Source organism: Lates calcarifer, linkage group LG8 (genome assembly GCF_001640805.2).
Source record: "Lates calcarifer isolate ASB-BC8 linkage group LG8, TLL_Latcal_v3, whole genome shotgun sequence".
In the NCBI taxonomy this organism is placed as follows: Eukaryota; Metazoa; Chordata; class Actinopteri; family Centropomidae; genus Lates; species Lates calcarifer.
Window position 1 is genome coordinate 4,808,701 of NC_066840.1, and position 23,725 is coordinate 4,832,425.

A 23,725-nucleotide genomic window follows, 5' to 3' on the forward strand; every position below is an offset into this window, starting at 1 on the left:
AAGGGCAGTCTGCTACCATGACTCAACCATTTTTACATATTTGAACAATTTAAAAGTTAGAGAGACATTGCAGATTGTACCTTTTGCCTACGTTTATGTTTAATGACTATGATATGTTTTTCGGTTGTAACAGCTGTTTAGTTCAGAGTTATGATCCATGTAGCTAAAATCTTGTGTCCCTAATTAATCAAACCTGTCATAGCAGGAAATGCCTTATGTAATATCACTAATGATGGCTCTGTTCCATGCAGGTGTATGAGTAAGTGACGTCAGTGATCCAAGATGCACAATAGGAATGTGGAACAGACACATCCAAATTGAATACAGCCTAAATTAATTTTATTAATAACCCCTTTTGACAGTGATGAACTAAACTTAGTCTATGTTCAATTTAACTTTAAAAAAATCATGACAAGAAGAACTATATTTGGTACTATGTTGAGTTAAAAATACAGCTGCATTAAAAGGTGTAGTAATTCAAATTAATAAATGTTGGTTTTTGATAGTGAGGGATGGGTGAGCAGATGAAGAAATATAGTGCTCTCAAAAAGAGAAGTGTATTTTATAGGGTGGTTGATAATAAAAGATTTGGTGACACCTTGACTATTCCATCTAAATGGTCAAATACTTAATAGGTAGTTAAATACACTTCAGTTCATTCTTTTAGTTAGTTACCAAACTGCACAAGTAGAAAAAAAAGTTTGCTAATATTAGCATGAGACAATCTTAGCATTAATCAATGACCAATATGTAAAATTTCATGTGTAAATTTTTCATCTTTCAGATTTTTCTAATGGCATAGGTTCATCAGGAGGTGTGAATGTCAGGAATCTTCAATAGCTCAAAGCAGAGCTGAGCTGAAGTTCAACTGAGGCTCATAAAATGCATCTGAAGGACCAGATATACTCTAAAACAAACACATTGCAGCTATGCAGATGCTGAAGGTATAATTTGTGCATTAGATTGGTGTCAGTTAAGCCCAGTCTATCAGTGTAAAACTGAGCCTGTATAATAGTCAGAGAACAGGGAACCTCAGAGGTAACAACATGTCCTCTTCTTTAGGGCCACCTTCTGGACAGAGTTCACATTTTTTGTCCCAGTACTTATTCATCCAACAATTTTATTTTCTGGCGTTCTGAGCATGAATACCTCACAGCGTGCTTGGCAGACATTTTGTGTGTCTCTGTTAAAACAAGATCATTATTAACATTGCATAAAATGTATTTTGTGCCCATTTCGTATGGATCAATATTATGTCAAATACACCCAAGAGACATTTGACCAGCTCCGATACCGCCCTCAGCCTGGTTTATTCCAGATTGTATCTCACAAAAGAAAACACTATCCGATAGGCCCACGTGATCTTCTGTCAAATAGCCTACTGTACAGCTACACGCACACGTGCACGGACCCACGCACAAACACACACTCCACAGAGTTGTTGTTAAGGGGGAAAGCCCTGTAATCAATGCCTCCACAGGATGGCAGTATGAGTCTGAGTGTGTGTACGTGTGTGCGTGCGTGTGTGTGTGCGTGCGCGTATATACATGTGTGAGTGTGCGTTCCCGCTTGTGCGTAAATCTGCGTGGGAGTTCCTTCTTTCGCCATTCCGGGGTGTTGCCAGCTGCACGGCACCGCTTGCAGAGGCGTCCTGGAGAGGCGTCCTGCGCGTCTCTTCTCTCTCCAAGGCGTCTCTTCGCCCTCTAACCTCCAGAGTCTACCCCCACCTCCCGTACACTCCACCATTACCAACGCTACACTAGCACCCCCACACCTCCGCCCCCTCTCCTCTTTAAAAAAAAAGAGAAAAAGGAAAAAAAACAAAAAAAAAAAAAACAAATTCGGGATCCAAGCATGCCACAACAGCAGCTAGGTATCCGCCTATCCTCCCCCAAAGTCACCGCAGGCGCAGCAGCAGGCTTCCCCCGTCCGAGAGAGCACGGAGACTCCACCGAGTGATGCCACTGCTGCAGCAAGAAAAGCACCCAGCAACCGCGCACATTCTCGACGCCTGCCGGAGGACCCGACATCACAATCTCGGCCCTTGACAGAAGAGAGAGCCCCCCCACCCCCCACGGCTCCGTTCCCGTCCCGACTCCAGGATGTCCGACTGCAACGCAAGTCCCGCCGACCGGGTGATCAAATGTAGGCATGCCAAAATCCTGCACGGCCAGTGAGAGCTACCTCTGTGCCAATAATTCTGCTGTAACTCATCGTTTTTTCTGTTTGCATCCCTGTCGTTGCACCAGTGTCTCTTATTCGCACGTTTTTTCTTTTTGTTTGTTTTGTTTTTGAGTCCATCCCTGTGTATTATTATGGCACCTTATAATAAAAGAAGCCTATTTGACTGGCGAGTCACCATGCATGTGCCTCTGAACCTTTTAGGGAGAGGGAGGTGGTGATGGAGGGGAAGGGGGTGGAGGGTGGGGGGTACCCAGCACGATACGCCATAATCAGGGTCTTCCCTCGTTATTCTATTAGAATTCACCCCCTCACCGAGGCATTACCCCATTTTCTAACGGGGGGATGTCTCTTCCTCTATGTATAGCCAAAGCTATTGTGCGACACCCCTGTGCTGCATGAGCTCCATTTACGCGCTCCACTCCTAGCGGTGGTTTCGTGTTACTGAATAATACCCTACAGAGACACAGCCGAGAGGAGTGATAGAGAGAGGGAAAAAGCAGGGAGGGAGAGAGGGAGATGAGCATCTTGTTCCAATGAAACATCAAGCAGTGTGACGATGACAGCGAAAGGCAGACATAAAGGTAAATAAATGTTACGCATAACCTGCGATCTTTGGTGTTGTGGTTCTGCTGTGGATGTGGATGGTGTCACGGGATGATGTTGCATGTAAGCAACGATGTAAGCAGAGGAGAGAGAGGGAGGGTAAGATGCTATGGGGGACTTAACACTCGGAGACTCTCAAGGATTTTTCAGCTTTCTGTCTTAGTGTCCATAGAGTGTGTCTATAGCTGCACGTCGTAGCTGTGTCTCGGTGTTGGATGTGCCGACCACTTCCATAGGGTGGCCTACATTAGCGATCTAGTTTTATTTATAGCCAGAATCTGAGCCAGAGTCAGGTAATCGATTGCTTTGAACGGCAGGTAGGGCTGACAACTTTGTCAGGCCGAGTGCGCACCGTCATACCCCATGAGTTTAGTTTTAGTTCACCAGGCCGATAGGTTGAAATCATCCAGATGTTTGCTGCTGTGACGCTTAAAAACCAGCAGTGTGCATAGGTTGATGGATCTACGAGTAGTTTCAAGTCGACGTTTTCTCAGTAAGGCCTTAATGTCAGCGGGTGACTGCGCTTCTCCCGTGCGTATTGCTCCTCCACGTCTCCGTAAAGGTCTCCCTGGCTTCCCCTTCTCGTTTCCCCGAGTGTCAAATGAGAGACAAAATGGAGTTTGGGGATGCTGGGTTGCGTATCCGAGCCCATTGCCCGACGATGATGATGCATACCGCCCTAATGGTGTTATTGCATCATTGGATTATGGAATATTTAATGTGTTTATGAGACTGTCTGTTTCTGCTTTACGCGTGGGCGGCTATAGGGCTAGGCAAAGGAGGGGCTCCGCTCGGGTTACGATCCGCGGAGTATGCACAGATTGTCGTGCTTATCGGGTCACAACGAGGCTTGGCATGGCAGCGGCGCGGCTTCCACGCACACAGCCTCTCACATGCGACAACAACGACGGCCGCCTGGCTGTCTCTCCCACTGGCCCCGCTTAATAAACTCACAAGGTCTTTCTGCCGGAAGAAGCGGAGCTGACAGTTGGATGCATCGCTCGGGCATGCCCCGGTATTCCGTGCGTGCGTCGTCGTGCATGGAAGGGGGTGGGGTGGGGGGGCTTTTGCAGTTTTTGCACGTACGACTTGAGTACTGCATGTGCATATGCCTACAGTATGGTTGTACGTGTGTGACTACATGAGATGCAGTTGTGCAGGGGCATTTCTAGTAAATCTGGGTCCCCCTGAAAAAAATGACTGCAACCAAAGGAACACTGACCCCCACTCTCCTCCATCTATCAGTTATCTGCCTACATCCACAAAGTATTAGCTCCTCTTCACATGTATATGTGTGTGTTTTTGTATCTTCATTTCTGTTTGCATGTGTGTTGTATTGCAGCTGGGCCATCAGAGCCCAGTTGCTGCTTTGACAGTGGAATAAACTAAGTGGCCTATATCCTCATGCATCATCCATCACACACACACACACACACACAGAGAGAGAGAGAGAGAGAGAGAGACACACATAAATGCACCTTCTCTCACAAACATGCAGCCATACAGCACAGCAATTCATCAGTCAGGTGAGAATGATTTAATGTGTATGGGGCTGGAGAGAGATGGGGGCATCAGTCAAAGCGGATGGACTGTGGCCAGTAGTTCCCCGCGTTATGGATTTTAGTGACGCTCAGCAGAGAGAAGTGCACAGAGATGGAGCTAAAGGACGGTGCACAGCGAGACGAACGGACAGAGAGGCAGAGAGTGTGGGGGCGAGGTGAGGGAGAGAGGGAAGGAGAGAATGTGACAAGGCCATGGAGGAGGTGAAGTAGCTGGAGTGAGAGAGAGAGAGAGAGAGAGGCACAGAGGGAGAAAGAGAGAAAGAGTGAAGAAAAAGAAAAAGACAAGGGACGTAGTGTTTCAGACTGTTGAGTGGCAGGACAGCATCCTCTGACTTAACCAATGGACCTCTCACACCCTTTTTGATTCACTTGTGTGTGTGTGTGTGTGTGTGTGTGTGTGTGTGTGAAACAAGCAGGTTTTATAGCCAAAATGTGAGAATATGACTGTTACCTAAAAGTTAAGTTTCTTTAAAGTAGTCTCTGCCAAATACTGTGTTCTGAGTTGCACATAGTAAAGCAGACTAGAATAGAATAGAACAGAACATTTTGCAGGGACACAGTGTAAGTTCTGTTATTTCTACCTCATGCAAGACCCATAACTGTATCTACACTAGGGCCACATGGAACCTAATGTATCAACAGTAACACAGAGAAGAGACATAATGTCATCAGTTTCATTGTGCCAGTATTCACTGCTGACAAAGGCTAAACCTGTACGCATGAGTTAACAGTAAGGAAACTTGGACTTCATGTTATCTGCTAATAGACCACATCAGTGCCACCAACAAATAAAAATACATTTGTACAATGCATACATGGAGGTTGGTACAGTAGGTCTACAGGGCTTAATCCTGAAAAAGGACTCACAAAACATGGTACAGTACAGATAGACACACAGCCAGTGTTGAAAAGGAAAACAACCCAATGACAGTTTTACAGATCTAAAAGGATAGAATGTGTAACACTGTGTAACACTGCCTGTGGTTACACCTTTAGCAATTCAGGGGTCATATGATTCAGGTTGTTCTGTTCATTTGAATAAGACCAACTTGCAACATGTGATACTGGACTAAACTGGACTAATGCTCGAGTCCCAAATATGAAAATACAAATATGGTCATGATGCATCACCTCCAGCTTTCAGCCTCTGTTTTTCATTTTAATATATCACAGCAGGATGAGCACAGGTGTAATTAATAACATTAATGATGGCTGCTTTCCATCTATCAGCTAGTTCCAGGGTCCTCATATTGTGCATGCTGACTCCCTGACATGGAAAGACAGTTGTCTATTTCCTTCTGTGACATATGTCAAAATGTCTGCTGTGGATCTATTGGCACTGTTATATCTAGGACTGGTATGACTAGCCACCTAACCACACATTTAATGGTTACAGCTACATTAGTTTGAGGACTGGCTTGTTTTTCTCAATTTCATATTATTTTAGTGGAATACATCAGACAAACAAGCGTTTTTGACATTACAGATTAAATGACTAACCTATTAACCAGTGAAAAAGCAGTAGAAGTTGAGATAACGAAAATAACAGTCTTACTTGACACACTGTTCATTTGATGCAACAGCCAAATGGAAGATGAAACCAGCTGAAACATACAGTAGGTACAAGTTTGCCTGCTCAGACAGCTTTCAAGGGGTGAACACAGCTGGCAAAATATTAAAGATACTTTTTAATATATTGCTATCCACTAGCCTTTTCTCATGGTGGATATTTTAGCTTGTCAAACACAGGTGTGACTAATAACATTAATCATGTCTGTGTTCCATTTAGGTGCTCCAATGTCAAGGCTCTGCTAATGTGCATGCTAGCTCATTGTCATGGCCTACTGATTCACCTAAATGGAATAGGGACATCATTATTGCAATTAGTTACACCTGTGCTTTTCCTGACAAGTCAAACTGTGCGGTGTGAGAAAGGCCTGTACAACCTCTAAAATGACCTTAGAGGTGAATCAACACCTTTCTGACACCATGTAAATAAAAAGGAAGATTATAAGCTTCATAAAGACATAATTTATTGCATCCGATTACACACGTTTATCTAATAAAACTGGGAACTCAGTGGATGATGAGTGTACTGGCATTTATATCATCACTTAGTCTTGAGTTTATTGCAGCATACATAAAAAGACAAGTTTAATTGCTAGGGGTTACCATTATCTAAGGTATAGAAATAGACCTTTTAGCAATACGCAGTTGGTATTGGTTTATGTACAAGGTCTTCCATTTGTTTGTTATGTTGTGTCCATTCCTTCTTTTTCCATTAAAGCCAAGTCAGATCTGGAGTTTTGCCATTGTTTGCCACAGAAGTGGATTATTTTTGCTGTGTTTGCTTGTCTTCATCCCAGAAACAACCCTGGAGAGGTCAGAACTAATAAACCATCCAAATGCTTCACTTGTCACTTGTAGGACATTACCTGTCATTTGTTTACTTAGCGTACTGTATGTATGCTAGCATAATGCAGGACAGACTTATATTTGATAGGGTGCCAATGATAATACTGTTAAGACATGGCACAAATGGTTTGATATATTCAAATGTATTCCCACATACTATTACATACTTAAATAGCAAGTTAGCATTGTTAAAGATTCTTGTTGAAACCAAAGGCCTAGCTCCGTTGCTTGGGAAAGTAGTCCCTATTATAAAATAATGTTTCAAAGTGCAGAGGTGATATGTATCTTTTGTAAGTTCTGGCCTTTTATATATATCAGTGAAGTGTGAAGAGCGATCACCAAAGCTGACTGCAGCCATATCCAATATGCACACATGCATGTATGCATTCATGCATGCACAAACACACACAAACACACACAAACACTCACAGACACATCACCTCTGGCAAGGCTCGAGGCACACTGGGCATATTTCCTTTTAGTGTAACATGCTGTCCCATTCCCTCATGGTTCCCTTAGAGCCCTGTGTGAGCTGCATGTGTGTTTGTGTGTGTGTATGTGTGTTGGATTTGGGTGTTATCCTTGTGAGCCAGGGGTCCCACCTTGACAGGTCTGTGTGTGCCCTGTGGGGAGGGTGGCAGGGCAAGGGCTATTTATAGGGAAGGTACTCCAGAGAGAGAGAGAGAGAGAGAGAGAGAGAGAGAGAGAGGAGAAAGGGATTGTCTAATGAGGACAGGCTGTTAGGGGATGGGCCGTTGTTTCTGTTCGTGTGTGTGTGTGTCTGTGTACACAGATGGTCCTTCATGTGTGTAGTGTGCATTAATTGAACAACTTCAAACGCCTCTTTAGTTGTCCCCCCTCCACCACCTTCAAAGACCCACGGATCTATGTTAGCTAATCTGGGTCAAAGATGGTAGATAAACACAGACACACATTCACACAATATGCATGTTAACAGTCTCTCATACACCCCAATTTTTGCTCCCTGTCTTTGCTGCTCTCATTCTTTCATCCCTCAGTTTCTCCCTCCTTCATTTATTCCTGCTGAGACAGGCAGCGAGATGACCTGATCTCGGGAGATGTGTGTGTAATCACTTTAGATGGGGTCCTGTAGAGGGCAACACATCTAACATACAAACACACACACACTTACAGGCATGCCATCAGGTCTGGTCGATGTCACAGGATGAGCACCAGCCTGATAGAGTCTGGGGAGGCACAGTATTGCGCTGTATTGGATTGGTTCACAGCTTGCATAGCACATATAGGCTGTCGATTATACTTCTCTAATTACTGTAAGTGTACCATCTTCACCATGTCAGTCATTGCAATTTAACTTCCGGCCCATCATCGCTCAGGCCTAACGATGATTTCCTTTTCTCTTCAATGATCTGACAACTAGTTGATGAAGAACTCAAGTTCCTGTTGTTTTATACTTATTTAGCCATATTTTGCAACATTCGGGGGATAGACACAAATGAGGACAGATGGATCATGGGTGACTTCTACCGTCATTTCTGCAATCTGTCTGTTCTCGCTCACTGTCACTTCCTCCATCCTGCAGCAGCCCCTCTTTGATTGTGAATGGTGTCCCTGTGTTATTAAAACTGATGAAATATTCCCATAATTAACTTTAGCCATTAGGGAGGATGCACACAATAACAAGATGATTCTGATCAGATTCTGCTCCAGTTAGGCTATTAGGCCAGCCCAAACAAATTAAGGAGATTTGGTTGAAAGCTATGTCATAGATTTTCTCTCAGGCTCCCCCTTGCTGCTCTGTGATGTGGAGATTTTTGGCTGAGCTGGCAGCTTTGGCGCTTAATAAATTCCACACCGGGGAGTTCAGCCATGGAGAGTGGGCCAGAAGACAAAAACAGTACAAAGTACATTAGGAGGAAGCTAAAAATGCTCTTACCTCTTTGCTCATCTTACACCACTTGGTCCCTCTCACCTCACACACATGCCATGCATCTTGTGATTGGTTGACTCAGTGAAAAGGGCAGTTCTGGATAAATAACATTTTTTCACTCCACTTGCCTCCACTTTAGAAAGTGGAATTCACTGTGTTCATCATCATCATTGCTTTACTCAGGAAAAGTGGCATTTATGGTCTGAGCTCACTGTATGTCAGGCTAAAACTTTCCGCTGCTGATAAATGACATAGAACTCACTCTGACACTATTTTATTTAATTACTTTTGATGCAGTATTTGATTTTCACACTGCTGAGAATGGGTAAATCCACAACAAACATTTATACTTGATTATAGTTTGCCCATAGGTCACCTTTTACCTATTAGATATAAGCCAGGCCTTGCTGATTTATAGAGTAAATTAACCTTTGTGCTTTGTTTCCAGATGCTGCAATATGTAGCCTATTGTTGAGATTATTTGACTGATAATTCCCATCATTTCCTTTCCATTTATAAAAATATTATTGATAGCACTTCTCTACTTTCTGTATATGAACATTAAGACACAGAAACCTGCAATTAATCCAATCTTCAAATGGTGGTGGTTGGGTTTTCAGTAGACTGTTCTCTGTTAATTACAAAGTAACTCTTGCCCTCAGCTGATGAAATATTTTCTATGGAGCATAGTGTTAGCCTAGCTACCATTACATTCGCCTTCTGGTCTTCCTGGCAGGTGGGTCTGTATCTGAATAATTTAGGTTTTGAACTACTTGTTATCTTTACACAAAATATTAAGCTAGAACAACCCCTATTTTATGCCAACATGATTATTTATATGTAGCAATACAGGCTAAAGGAATTCTGGAATTCATCCATGAAAGAAGACGACACTCATTTTATGTTAAAATAACTATAGCTAGCTCAAGTGTGTAGATAACAGTCTTACAGTTGGATGACACAGAAAGGTTTGCCATTGTTACAGCCAGCAGTATGTTGTAAAACTGTGTTAGTGCTAGTCCATAATTGAAGCTAGCAGAATCCTGCTCATATTTATGTTGTTAATGTTAGAGGCTGTTTCAGTGGCCTCTCTGTGAAAGGAGGTGAATACCTTAATGACGTACCTCAGACTGTTTCTTCTGAAGTCTTGGTTTGAATAGTAGTTTGCTAACACTGGGCTAAGTTACATTAACTTTTGTGTAGTAAAGGTTCTCTCTGGCAGAGAAAAACTAGACAAGAATATCAGGAATAGCTTGAGAGAGTCTCATTGGAGAAGCATGAATGTTGAGTGCTAGAGGGGGAAATTCCTCCAGCTGGGGCTTAAACTTGCAATGAAAGATATTTTGCTGGTGAAAAGACAGCAGACTTTATAGGTGGTACTTTTGCTTTTGCCCTTTGTACTTATCAAGACTGTCTGGTTGAAGTTCATCATGGAAGGATTTATTTCATTATGACGCCTCCTATATGGAATCCCACGTGAATTTGTCAGCATTACTATAAACTTTACATTAAAAATTAAATTACACAACTCTAATAACCAGAACAATGCATTGAACACATTTAAAATATGAGTTCTAATAGCAATAATAATAATATCAATACCTTTTCTGGATACAGTAAATGATCAAAACTTATCCAAAATTTTCAGTATTTGTTTTGCTTCCTGCTTATTAGGAGCTCTAGTTTTGTTTGCCTAAAAATACCACATTTTTCTTTCATACTTTCTAGACTTCCCCAAAAAATTGCTTAATCATAAAGGGTTTAGGAAGAAAACACCAGGATACAAAAGCTCAATTTACATAGAAGGAAAATAAAAAAGACCCCATCATTTTATATGAGAGCAGTGCAGTGTGTATGTCTTTTTAGCCACACTAGCAAGTATAAGGGAATATCAGTCTGTCAGCAGCTCCAGATCCAGACTGAAATATCTCAACAACTATTGGATGGATTGGCAATAACTTTTGTACAGACATTCTTTGTTCCTTAATGATTAATCTTTTTGAATTTGGCAATCCCTCTTTTTCTGTAAAGCCACCATTACATCTTTGGTTTTGAGAGAAAATGTCTTGACAACTATTGGTTGGATTGCCAAAGAATTAACCCTAATGTCTTTGGTGATCTGCTGATTTTTTTTTTTTTTTTTAAGTTTTAATTTGTCCATTACTTTGGTTTATGTCCAAACACCTGCAAAACTGTACTCTGTGTTTAGTGCTACTAAGCGAATCGTAGCATGCTAACACACTAAACTAAGATGATGACCATGGTAAACATTATACCTGCTAAACATGAGCATTAGTATTGTGTCACTGTGAGCATGCTAATGTCAGCATTTAGCTCAAAGCACAGCTGTGCATAAATCCAGCCTCACAAAGCTGCTAGCACGGCTGTAGAACTAAAGTCCTGCTTTGAAATGAGTCTTTTTTTTCTTTTTCTTTTTTTCTTTTTTTTTGCTTTGTCCATTTTCTTTTCGTATTTTCTATTACAACCTAATGATATTCAGCCATGACCCTTATAAGATACATACATGAACCAGGCCTATCAGATGAGCCCCCAACTAGCTAACATGTGAAGTGATCAGTCGTACTGCAGGCTATAAGTGTGTATGAAATGTAAATGCATTTCTACTGCATTAATGTTGAGCTCCAGGCCTACAAATTCTGATGCAGTATGCAGAGAGTCTGTCATTATTAGGGGAGAAAATTCTTATTTTTGCCAACAAAATTGATCTGAGGAAGACAAAGGCATACCAACATGTTTCACAAATTCATGTCAGACTAACATTATCAAGTTTAGACATGATTTTTACATAATTTTCAGGTCTAAATCCCAGACGGCTTTCAGTCATCATCCATTCCATTCTAAAGTTTGTCTGAAATCCAGCAGTATTCCCCTTGAACTGCACACTCATCAGATGGTCAGTCGTCAGGTGCAGAGCTTCTTAGTTTGACTGTGTTGGTGCTGAACCTCTCCTCCCTCTATTCCCTAACTGCCAAGTATAGTTTTCCCAAGTATAGTTCCTTTCCCCAAGCTCTGTGTCTCTGCTGCTCTCCACTCTCTCATACCTGCCCTACTTTCACACTGCTCTCACAATTTACGAGTTTCACACTCTTTCGCTCTCGCTTCTCCCTTTCTCTCTCTCTCTCGCTCTCTCTCTCTTTCTCTTTCTGTTTTACACACACACACACACACCAGCAGCCTCAGTGTTATCAGAAATGTACATACTGTACATACATTGAGTTCCTGTATACATGTGCAAGCTTTAAAATAGTACTGTAGCTATTTCCAATATGTATGCAGGTTTTTATAACATGCATAGTTTCAGTTTGTAGCATAGCACAGTACTGCGTAGTGCAATACAGTAGTACAGGACAGGACAATAGAGTACAATGAAGGAGGAGGTTTAGCCACATTCTGACCGGGCCCTGTTGTTTCCTTTTATAAATAAATATGAAGTCACACAAATACCAACATGCATGAGTAATTCTTTTTCTAGCTTATGTTCTCTGACAGCCCGGGGCGCGCAAACCTTTTAAAATATTAATCAGTCCTAACCTGAAAAGCAAAACTGGTTTTAACATGTAGAAGTGCTGTTCTCAGTAGATGGAAAACAGACTCTTGTGCTTGGCAGCTCGAGGTGTCCTGGGATGTCTCAGGGTGTTCTTGTGTGTGTTGGGTTCAGTCTTAAGGTGCGTAAAAGTGTCTTGGTGGTGTGGTAGGTGCCATTAGATACTTTAGGGTGTCCAAATATGTGCATTTGTGAGTCCTAGAAAACAAGAAAAGGTGGCCCCCCCCCCCCCCATACCTTGTTAGATTCAAATGGCTAGATGTTACTTTAGTCTGAAAATAGCTCAAAACCAGAGCAATCATACAGTAAACATATGATTTGTCAGAAGCCGTTTTCATCAACAGACACATTTGAAAATCCTCATAATTACACATAAAATTCCTGATTTAGAGTAGGTTGATTGTTAACGATTTGTCCAGCATTTAATGTGCCCACCTCCCCCCCTCCCCTCGACAGCTCATCTGACATTACTGGCTAAATGTTGCTGATGTTTCAGTGGTGATTATATAAAACCGTGCAGTCTGGTTCCATGTGGTTGTTGAGCTACTTTTACTCCAAAAAAAAATGTAAAAAATAAAATGTTAGTATCACATTAAAATGTAATGATGGACATCAGTGTGAAAGCTCGCTGAAGAGACTGTGGCCTGTTACAGCGACAGGAAGAGAGAGATGCAGCTAGAGAAAAAGAGAAGTGAAAAAAAATGAGAAAAAAACAGAGAAGGGGCAAGAGGAGAGAGTGCAAAACAGAGACAAAGTGACAGAGAGTGAAAGTGTGTGTAGAGAGAGGGAGAGAGAGGGAGAGAGAGGGAGAGAGAGAGAGAGAGAGAGAGAGAGCTAGGCCTAGTTTTTAGGGTGTGATCTAGGCCATTATCTGTGTTAGCACTGGTGGGGCTCCAACAGGCTCTGTGGATCCTGCATAACAATACCTTTTATGAGCTTGAATGTGTGTGTGTGTGTGCCACTGTAGGCTCACACACATGCGTTCATGCATGTTAACGCCATTGTGCCATACATGATGTACGCATGCGCCCCTGCGCCTCTGCCTTTTGTTTCTTGCCACTGAGTTTGCGCCTGTTTGTTAAGAACACTCATGTGCGTGTCTGCGTTTTGTCGAGTGTGTCTTCATATGTGTGTATGTGACTCCTCACGTGCAGCTGTGCGCTCTTGCTGTATCACCCCCGTCGTCAGTCAACCCCCCTCTACAGCAGCGCCCTGGGGGCCTTCATTATGTAAGAAAGACATTACTGCAGAACAGAGGCAGAGAGGCAGAGAGACATTACTGCAGAACAGAGGCAGGCAGCCCTGATAACTCTGGCAGCCCCTGCTTCAATACAACACGCCTAGGTCTCCGTAACACACATACACAAATATATACACACTGTTAAAGCAGAGGTGTGATCAGGATAATAGTGAAGATTGAGGACTTCTGATGTTTGTGGGCAAGCTCGAAGAATACAGGAAATGCCAATAAATCATGTTCTGCATTATAATAAATGTTCTTCTCTGTTTTCCTGCATCAACTTCTCCCACTCCTTCCATAATCCACCTCACCTCCATCTATACATCCACTAATTCAAACTCTCCTCCCCTGTCTTGATCTCAAATATCTGCTATAATTTATCACCCTTTCTGCCTCCTTCATTGATTCTTCCTCTGCCTCCATTAATCTCCACACCCTCTTCTCACTTCCATCTTCTCCCTGTCCTCTCCATCATCCCCAACGTCCCCCTTCAGCGGTCCCCTTCCCCCTGGCCCACCGGCTGACCATGAAGGAGGTGTTTGACGCTGAGGGCCGGCCGCGGGTGGACCTGCTCAAAGCACATCTCACCAAGGAGGGCCGGCTGGAGGAGGCCGTGGCCCTGCGCATCATCGATGAGGGTGCCGCCATCCTGCGCCAGGAGCGCACTATGTTGGATATTGAGGCACCAGTCACGGGTATGGTATAGTGTTGAAACACAACAAAGCACTGAGTGTAAATACGTCTGTAATTTAATAAAGAATTACAGGACAGTTAGCAGAGAATAGTAGGGAAACTAAATCCAATATCAATTAAAGGAATAGTTTGACATTTTGGGAAATATGCATATTTGCTCTCTTGCTAGTTAGATGAAAAGACTGATACCACTCATACATATCTGTACGGTAAGTATGACACTACAGCCAGCAGCCAAACAGCTTAGCTTAGCATGAAACTGGAAATGGGAGGAATTAGCAAGTTCAGTAATTAATGTCATTTGTTCAATCTGCACAAAAACTGTGTGTAAAGTGTAAAAACTGCCATTGTATTGGAGGGCTATGTGCCAGACAATTTATTGTTTGGGAGTGGTAATTTCCTGGAGTCTCTACTTCTGGCCGAGAAACAGTCCAGCACACAGAACCAAGCTAGCTGTTTCCCCCTGTCTCTGATCTTTATGCTAAGCTAATCTGCAGCTATTAAACAGACTAATGTGAGAGTGGTACGGATCAAAAAAGCGAGTAAGAGTATTTCCCAAAATGTCAAAGTACTCCTTTAAAAACAGTTTGCAGAGCACAAAAAAGCTGTGTGTGTGTGTGTGTTAATATGCATGCATGAGTGACAATGGATCTCACATTTTCACAGTGAGGGCACAGATAGCAACAGTCAAACACAGAGCCAGAGAAATGGAGCTGCAGAGCAAAAGGCAGAAAGATCAGTAATTATGCATTAATCAGTTTCCATTTGTTGATTCATTAATCTGCCATACGTATCTGCCACACTTTTAATATGAACTGTTATTCGGTCACACTTCACTGAGAGAACCAATTGGCAGTCATGTACCTCACAATAGCGAGCGCTGGCTTTGGTAATATCTGCATGTATTCCCTTGCCAGGAAATGGTATGAACCGAGGAGTATGTGGAGGGGAGGAGGAGGAGGAGGAGATTGAGATCGATGGAGAACAAAATAGAAAAACAAGTTTCTGAGACGATGACAGAGAAGACAGACAAGCAGGCAGGCAGACTCAGACACTCTCAACCTATTGACACCGCTCAGTTAGTGTACCTGTGTGTCTGCACACATGCGTGCGTGTGCGTTTATGCAAATGCAAGCGGTGAGATAATTCTGTGTGGGTTGTTGTGCCCACGCAGTGTGGGAACATCGCTCAGCTTTCACAGGTACAGATCCCCAGGGACAAGGACAGATAGACAGGCAGATAGAGAGACAGCTGATCATAAGCAGCTTAGTGCAGAGGTTCTCAAACCTGCTCTTTCCCAAGGAGCAGCATATTGATCATTGTTTCCAAGTTTCTCCACTTTTACAGATTCTGACACAGAAACACCCACTTGAGATTTTTTGTTGTCTGAGTTATCTATGATTGGAAATAACCTTTAGATTTTAGAGATGAAACTACAGAAAATAATGCAGCTTCTTGTAGAGATGGCTTTCAGCATATGTTAAGTTTCAGAAAACAGTTTAGCACTTTGATGCAGTCTCCCTGGAAATGCTCTAAGATAGACCAGCCAGTGAACAGACAGGTAGGTGGATGGCTAAAATCTGAACTGACAGGCTTTTAAGGTGTCACATGGAGGCTTCTGGGAGGATACTGAGACAGATCTGAGGACTGAGGAGGCAGACAGGTACAGCTCAATTTCACTCATGCCATTTTGCATTCCCAATTCCCAGTTCAAATTAAAGTGAATGGTTAGGAGTAGACACAAAAACAGACATTAACATGGCAAGCAGATGGAGAGACAGACAGACGTAGCCGGCCGGACAGATGCAAAATGGCCATCGTAAAATGGCTGCAGAGGGGGAACTATGACATCAACTAAAAGTGAAAGGAGAGACCAGACAGATGGTGAGGGAGGCGGACGGGAAGATGTATGCTGGCAGATCATACAGACAGACACAGTCCTGAAGTCTTTCAAAATATGAAGTGTTCAGCATGTGAAAAGGCCTGATCTGAATTAGGTCCAATACTCCTGGATGTAACTTGGAACAAATCTGTGGAAAAATTGTGGCAACACAGCCGAGAAAATCAGAAAAGTCTGTATAGGATCAGACTTCATGAGGCCCCTGTCTGATTGCTGTGGACGTAGTCATAAAAGAAACTAATGTTTTTTATCATGATTAAGAACAAATGTCACCTAATGTAGAGCAGATATCAGCGCTTTTACATCAAAACTACAGGTGTTGTAGCACAACAGTAAATGCTATTAAAGTATGATAGCTGCTAATGTACGATTAAGTGACCCCAAGCTGACACTCAGCTGACACTCACACAGACTGTCTATTTTGTCCAACTAACGGTGCAAAACCCAAAGATATTCAGTTTACGATGAGAAAAGAAAAAAAAAAGAAAATCTGTGCCTTTGAGAAACTGGAACCTGCAAATGTTTTTATTTATTTTTGTTGTTTGCTTGAAAAGTGACTAATTGGCTACTGATTAATTTTCTGTCAATTAACAAATCAATTTATTAACTAATAATCTCAGTATTATATAAGCATAGCATTTTAGACGATTGGTGCAAGAAGCCTTTTCCTGATCCATGAGGTATTTCTTTACCGACAGGTAATGTTTAGGCCTTAAAATGACTGAACTAGATTATTTTAGGAGTATATTTTTTATCATTTATTTTCTGTTTTTTTCATCTCGTAGATGAGTGAATTTTCTAGATCAGCACATGGGACAGATATACCTCTGCAGATGCAAATCAGGCCATATGGAGCCACCAAAGCAAAAACAGTCCCACATTTGTTAACTAAGTTGCAGAAACTTTACATGTGGCAGCTGAGAGCTCTGGTGTTTATGACTGTAACTTGCTATGTGCTGTTTCCACAGTGTGTGGAGATATTCACGGCCAGTTCTTCGACCTGATGAAGTTGTTTGAAGTAGGAGGTTCTCCTGCCAACACACGCTACCTCTTCCTAGGGGACTATGTGGACAGGGGTTACTTCAGTATCGAGGTGAGGATGGAACCAGCACTGTACATACTTCACTGTAACATATACCTTAACATGTCTCCATTTTACAGGGTGTGTATTCACACAAAAATATTGCAAGCTCCCTTTATTATGTATACAGTGAGTTTACAGCTAAATCAGTGTACATTATAGTGTATATTGCTCTGAAGTCTATTGCACTTTCCAGGGGTGATATTTATATCACTACTGAGGTATACTGTTACAGCATTGTGCTGTATTTAATGTATTATAAATGTACAAATGGTACTTTAGTTTAGCACTGACACACCACAATGTGTGTCTGACAATGTACATATACCAAGGTGATGTAATTTAATATTCATGGACAGGGAGCCTCATTATTAAGATCAGCTTTCACACACTGTTCAGATTGAGTAGCCTGTGCTTTCCTATAGGACATAACAGACAGAGAATGATTCAAGGTCCGTAATCACTAACAAGAGTATAATATGCTACCTACTGAAATATGTATGGAAGCTGAGTGGAGGCAATATATTATCCAGAGGACTCTTTGGACATTTGATTCTTTGGGCATGAGTGCAATGAAGTATTTTGCGATCACTTTGTATGGCAGAAATGCACCACAGATCAACTGTGAGCTGAATCCACAATATAAAGGATAAGCATAAAGGATGTGGCACTGACATGGAGTGAGTTTGGAGCAGAGGGAGCAATATTTAGGCCACCTTCCTAACACACTTCAAGGACACATAGACAGGGGAGTTAATGTAGAGCAGGGATGGTACAGTGTAAAGGTGAGAGAACAGTCTCTGAGCTATTTGTAGGGTTAACAAAGTGAAAACAATGAAAACATGCTGGGTGGTTTTTAAATTTGAAAAGATGTCAGACATAGTCACAGCTGTTCTCAATTTATTTTTTCCTGTTAATCAGCACGGTCTGATTTGAGATGATTCTTGTCAAAATCCTGTTTATGTCTATCTTTAGACTGGAGTACGGATCAATTTGCTTTCAGCTCAATTAATTTGGGCAGTGGATGGTTCATTCAGAGAAGGAATTCCTAGTAACGGCTCCATCGTGATTCTCTGTGTCACGCTTTGAATTTCCAGTTTGAATTTAATGAGGGGAAATTAAAGTGAAATGACACCAACTCTGCCTCATACGATTACATGCCAGCAATGATGTCCTGAAGCAAAAGATGTTTTTACTTTAGTTTGTTTTTTAAAGAAGTGGCAGATATTTTGGGAAAGTTTGATGTCTTTCTGGTTATATGATGCTATAGCCAGGGGAGAGCTAGTTTAGCTTAGCATAAAGACAGGGGAAATCAGCTACTTTCTGAACTGATCAAAAACTGAAGTGTAAAAATGACAGTTGTGGTTTTCTGTTAGCTCAGCTAAACATGAAGACAGAGTATGTAGAAACAGCTAGCCTTGCTCTGTTCTAAGGTGCTGCCATGACAAAAAATGTCAAACTAGTCCTTTATGCTTAGCAATATAAGACATTTTTTTTTCAGTATTAAAGGTGGTACTACTTACTAATTTAACCTTCTTTTATTTTCTCTTCCCTGGTGAATGTTCAGTGTGTGCTGTACCTATGGTCACTGAAAATCCTCTACCCAAAGACACTCTTTCTTCTACGGGGAAACCATGAATGTAGACATCTGACCGAATATTTCACCTTCAAACAAGAATGTGAGTAACTCTTGCGTTTTCCCCTAAAATTATACAGTACATCTCTACACTGTTTCTACCTTTGTGTCACTGCATTTCAAACCAGTTATATTTCTGTTGTTCTTCCCTTTATAACCACATCCCATCCTAAATGTTGAAAAGTGAAATAAAAAGCCCATCACCATCACCAAAGCTCAAGCTGACACCAAACTGTCAGTCCAAAACCCAAAGCTAATTCACACTGGAAAAACTTTTTGCTAAGCCCCTCCGTTCTTGTATGGCACATGTGCAGTGCACAGTGTGACTTACGATCAAAAATTTAATCCAAAGTCATTTTTGAAACAATGGGACTTTGATAATCCAAATAAGGTAGACAAATGAAGACTTTTCACGACCATCAGTTGTGCTGAAATGACAACTGTCACTAACTTTATCAGCAGGATGTTAGCCAGCTACCATGCCATGAGTTGGGTGAAAATTCCAGATGACCTTTCACATTTCCAGCTGACTCATTTAGAACAAGAACTCTGGAAATTGTGTTTTACCCGTGGCCACATACATGATGTAATGCTAAAAGACTGAAGCTAAAGCTACATGTTCCCAACACAAAATCAGTGTCTTTATTGAAAATCCATGTAGTAGATGCAAAGCATTGTTTTTCTTTTGCGGTGTAGAGCCAGTTAGTCCTGGTATTATGTAAGTATGATATAAAAATATAAGACTGTTATTTAACACTGCTTAGCAGCTTAACTTACATAATTGAACAAGCAAAACCAAAGTTATGCTTTATCGTCTGTATTTTTTAATTGTCAGCCTCTCTTTTAATGTTACAAGAGAAAAGGCTGAGGGTGAGGACTAACTGATGAGTTTGAAACTTCAGATTACATGTTTGGCTGCTACTGGAGTTACTGGAGTGTAGACCTCCCCAAATCCAACAGAGCAGGACAGAGCTGCTAACCTTAATCTAAACTCTGATGTAGAAGCGTCGAGAATTGGCTTCCACACAGTGGTGAAATACTACACAGTGGCTGTGCTATCATGATCAGGGCTTTTGCAGTTGAAACCTGTAGCCCCACAAAATGTAGTTAGCTAATGAAATGCTCCTTGGACTTTGAGGTAGCGTTGGGTCAGGCTGGGTTAGGTTACTAATACTGGTAGTGAGATAGTTAGCAAGACATGCTAATGTTTGCAGCTTACATTAGAGCAGAGAAGCACACAGTTCAATCCATTCCTTGCACTTCCCTCCAAACTCTTTAGATAGTAAGTATTACCCTTGCTGCAGCCTGATGCACACTGCTTCGATATGTGGAGAAATTCAACCCTTGATGGGCCTGTCGTGCTTAGTAACGCTCTGATTGGATAAGCTGCTGCTCGGGACAGGGGTTTAGCAAACAGTCAATTGCTACAGATTAATCCTCTGACAATCAACTAATCGATACATTGACTGATCGTTTCAGCTGTGAAGTTATGTCTTTTCTGTAGAATCTCTGCTTCTTCTCTTCATCCCACTCAAAGTTCCCCACCATCCTTTTCTGTTACTGGCAGGTTGTATCCTCCCTCCTTTCCCACCCTCCCATCCCATTTCTCTTCCTCTTCCTCTCCATCTAGCTTCCATCTCTCCCTCCCTCCCCCAGTCTCTCTCTCTGCGTTTCTCTGACTCTCTCCTCTGCCAGTGAGTTTCGCCGTCCTGTCCGAGAGTGGGTGATTAGCAGCAAATTAATTTGGCCCTTAATGATTGGCTCAGGGACTTACTCCTCTGTGTCTGATTGGCCAAGGGACGAGGAAGCTAATTTCCCCTGGTGCTCGTGGCGAATAGTGGTCGCCCTCAATTACCATCTGCTATGTGTATGAGTGTGTATGTGTGTATGTGGGTGCGTGTGTGTGTGTACCACAAGTGTGTGCAAGTGCATGTACTATGACTGCATGCGTGTGCAAGAGTGTCTTCATAAATGTTTGAATGTGGTGTGTGTATGTGTGTGTGGAAGGAGCTGACAACTGGTGGACAAGCAATAATGAGCTCTTGCTCTACACAAGGCAGATGGAGAGGTTGACAAACACACACTCCTTGCTGTCACACACACACTCATGCACACAAATGCTGGCTACTGTAAGCCGGTGCTCCACAATACTGGCTTTGATTTGTGTACATGTCGTTCTCATGTCCTCACACTCTCCTTCTTCCTTCCCATCTCTCTTTCCTCCTCCCTCATTGTCTCCTCTCCTTCCTCTCTTCCTCTCACTGCTCTTAACCTCTCCTCCTTCTCCTGTCTCCTCCCATCAATCTCTCTCCCTCTCTCTTTATGAAATTATCATTCTCCTATCCTCTCCTCCCTGCTCGCTGTCATCCAAAATCCCCCCCCCCCCCCCTTCTATTTCTCTCCTCCTATCTCCTTTCAGCTATTTTAATCCTGTGATATTGTTTTGTGTCAGATGTATTGTTACGCCCATGTGTGAAATGTCCTTAAAGATGCTGCGTGTTGGATGTCTTTATTGATATCGCTGCCAAATCAAAGGAGTTTTTCATAAAGCAAAAATTCAGCCTCACAGTGACGCCTCTACGCTGCTTCATGCTTATATTTGGGTCAGATTTTGTTCACTGGAAGCAGAATTGGAGTCTTTGCATCCATATGTTCCCTGCAATAATATGCTATGTGCTGTAATATAGAGCACTTTTCCACCAACCAACATATATTTCTTCCCTGTGAAGTAGCATTTCTAAATCATTAGAGAGGAGAGAAACAGGTCATATAGGAGTGCTGAAGAAGAGATGGCAGCATAAATTAATAATGTGTTATGTGAAAATCCTACATGTTAGGGCCTTTATACTCAAGTGAACCAAACTATGTCTTTAGAGGAATTGAACAAGTCTGTTTGAGGCCTTCAGATCTGTCCATGTAAAGGCTTCATGTTTGTTTGTTCTCTGCATTTCTTGTTGCACTGTGTTTGTGTGCGATATGTAACAGTCACACTCACAAGTGACAGGGACTGACTGTACGTCGCGAGGATGGTGGCTGTTCAAAGCATGTCAGAACACAGTCAGGCGCTTCTTTTGTCTCAAGTCTTGAAATATCTCTCCACCCCTCCAACCACTTCCAGGTAAGATCAAGTACTCGGAGCAGGTGTATGAATCCTGCATGGAGGCGTTTGATTGCCTGCCCCTGGCAGCCCTGATGAACCAGCAGTTCCTGTGTGTGCATGGGGGGCTTTCACCAGAGATCCACACGCTGGACGACATCAAAAAGGTACAATAAGATGCATACACACACATACAAGTTTGAATTAACAACACCTACAGAGGCAAAATGCAGTAATTATACTGCATACTCAAAACTGAGTTAAGACCTGAGTGGACTTTTTGACATCTGTGTAATGTAAAAAAATCTGAAAAAAGTGATTTTTTAATTTGGAGTAAGTATAGAGTAGAGCTAAAAACCAAACCGCACTATACTCTGGTTTGGATTCCTAGAAGCTGTCATCACACTTACTGCACTGCTTCAGAGACAAATATCAGCTAAAGCAAGAGAGCTGTGTATATACTAGCTGGTCAGATAGCCATAGCTAGCCTTAGTTAAAGCTGAAACTAAGTTTACTTATTGATTTTCCCTATTTATAAAAGAAGAATACCCATTTTGATAAACAGTTGGTTATTCCAAATAAGTAAATAATGCAGTAGTTAAATCCAGCCACAGCTAAACTCATGCTAAAGGTAACTAGCTTATTGTAGGTGCAGTAATTGTTATCTTTACTTTTGACTGTAGTGGAGGTCATGCTGTGGGTAAGCTACCTTTACATCATGTATTTAACTCTATAACATTGTAAATTAATTCATTCTGTTTTTTATTATAAATATTAATAGCAGAAGGACAAGACAGACACCCTCAAACAGAGATACATTTATTCATATTAAGTATGGACTGTTAAAGTAAAGTTTATTTTCATTAATGTGCTATATGTAAGTTTGTCTATAGATAGCCTATGTTAGCAAGAAATTTCCCGAGGTCAGCATCAAATTTCATTCCTTTACTCAAGAGCTTCTCCAATGGTGGAAAGCAACAGCATGTTTTTCTAGTTCTATCACTTTTTTTCTTCCATTAACATTAGCATGCTAACCGTCTGTCTCGTCACTTTCCGATAGCCACTCACTGAGGAGTCAAGACTGCGTATTCTAACCTCTTGTATTGTAAACACAACAATGGCTAAAGCTCCTTTCAAGCGACCGTCACATTTCCTCTTGCATTCCATTAAGATTATCCAAAGGCTGAATGCACTATCTGCATTTTGTACGTATTACTTAGCTTCTCTTTATTGTATTATTATATTTTGGGTAAAATAAAAAGCCTAAAAAAGTATAAAATCTTGGTTTTCCTGAACTTCAGTAGTTACTGTTCTGTTTTGCAGGGCAGAATATCTACTACATACTCAGAAAAATAATAACATTAATGTAATGTGATTGACCTATGCCCAGCACTCAAACACACCAGGAAGCCCAGACATAAACACTCACACCAACTTTTATTTATGCCTTTGTACCAGCCTGCCCTCATACTCTAAATACAGAGGATTCATAAGAAACTAGAGAATACACCAGTGAAAGAGACCAACACACACATGCTGTATATATGCAGTTCAAGGTAATACAGAATACAAGGGCACACACATGAACACAGAGACATGAGAACACACACACTTCCTCATCTAATGGCAGTGTTTCCATGGTGAATCTGCTGGTGTGACATCTTCTCCCTCCTGTGTGGTGAGGGTTGCCATGGAGATGCTCTGCTCTAACAGTATGTGTTTGTGTGCATTTGTGTGTGCTATGCATTTGCTTTTCTTTTTCCTCTGATTTATACTATATGTGTTAATGCGTATGTGTGTGATTAATATGACCAAGCATTTTGTTTGTTTCTACATA

The 23,725-nt window shown here is 41.8% G+C and overlaps 1 protein-coding gene across 3 annotated transcripts in view; it reads left to right on the forward strand.

Annotated features, from left to right (window-relative positions):
- The first annotated feature begins 1,599 nt into the window (after positions 1–1,599).
- The window catches only part of ppp3cb (protein phosphatase 3, catalytic subunit, beta isozyme), a 35,130-nt gene continuing 13,004 nt past the window's right edge, over positions 1,600–23,725 (forward strand). Inside the window, exons 1-5 of one of the 3 annotated variants that reach the window (XM_018669587.2) lie at positions 1,600–2,145; positions 13,976–14,176; positions 17,043–17,167; positions 18,723–18,834; positions 21,910–22,055. In XM_018669587.2, coding sequence (XP_018525103.1) covers positions 2,103–2,145; positions 13,976–14,176; positions 17,043–17,167; positions 18,723–18,834; positions 21,910–22,055 — 627 coding nt within the window. In that variant the 5' untranslated portion in view covers positions 1,600–2,102. Of the gene's footprint in view, positions 2,146–2,459; positions 2,766–13,975; positions 14,177–17,042; positions 17,168–18,722; positions 18,835–21,909; positions 22,056–23,725 lie in introns of those variants that run through there. The other 2 variants (XM_018669602.2, XM_018669595.2) reach the window with 2 other exon arrangements.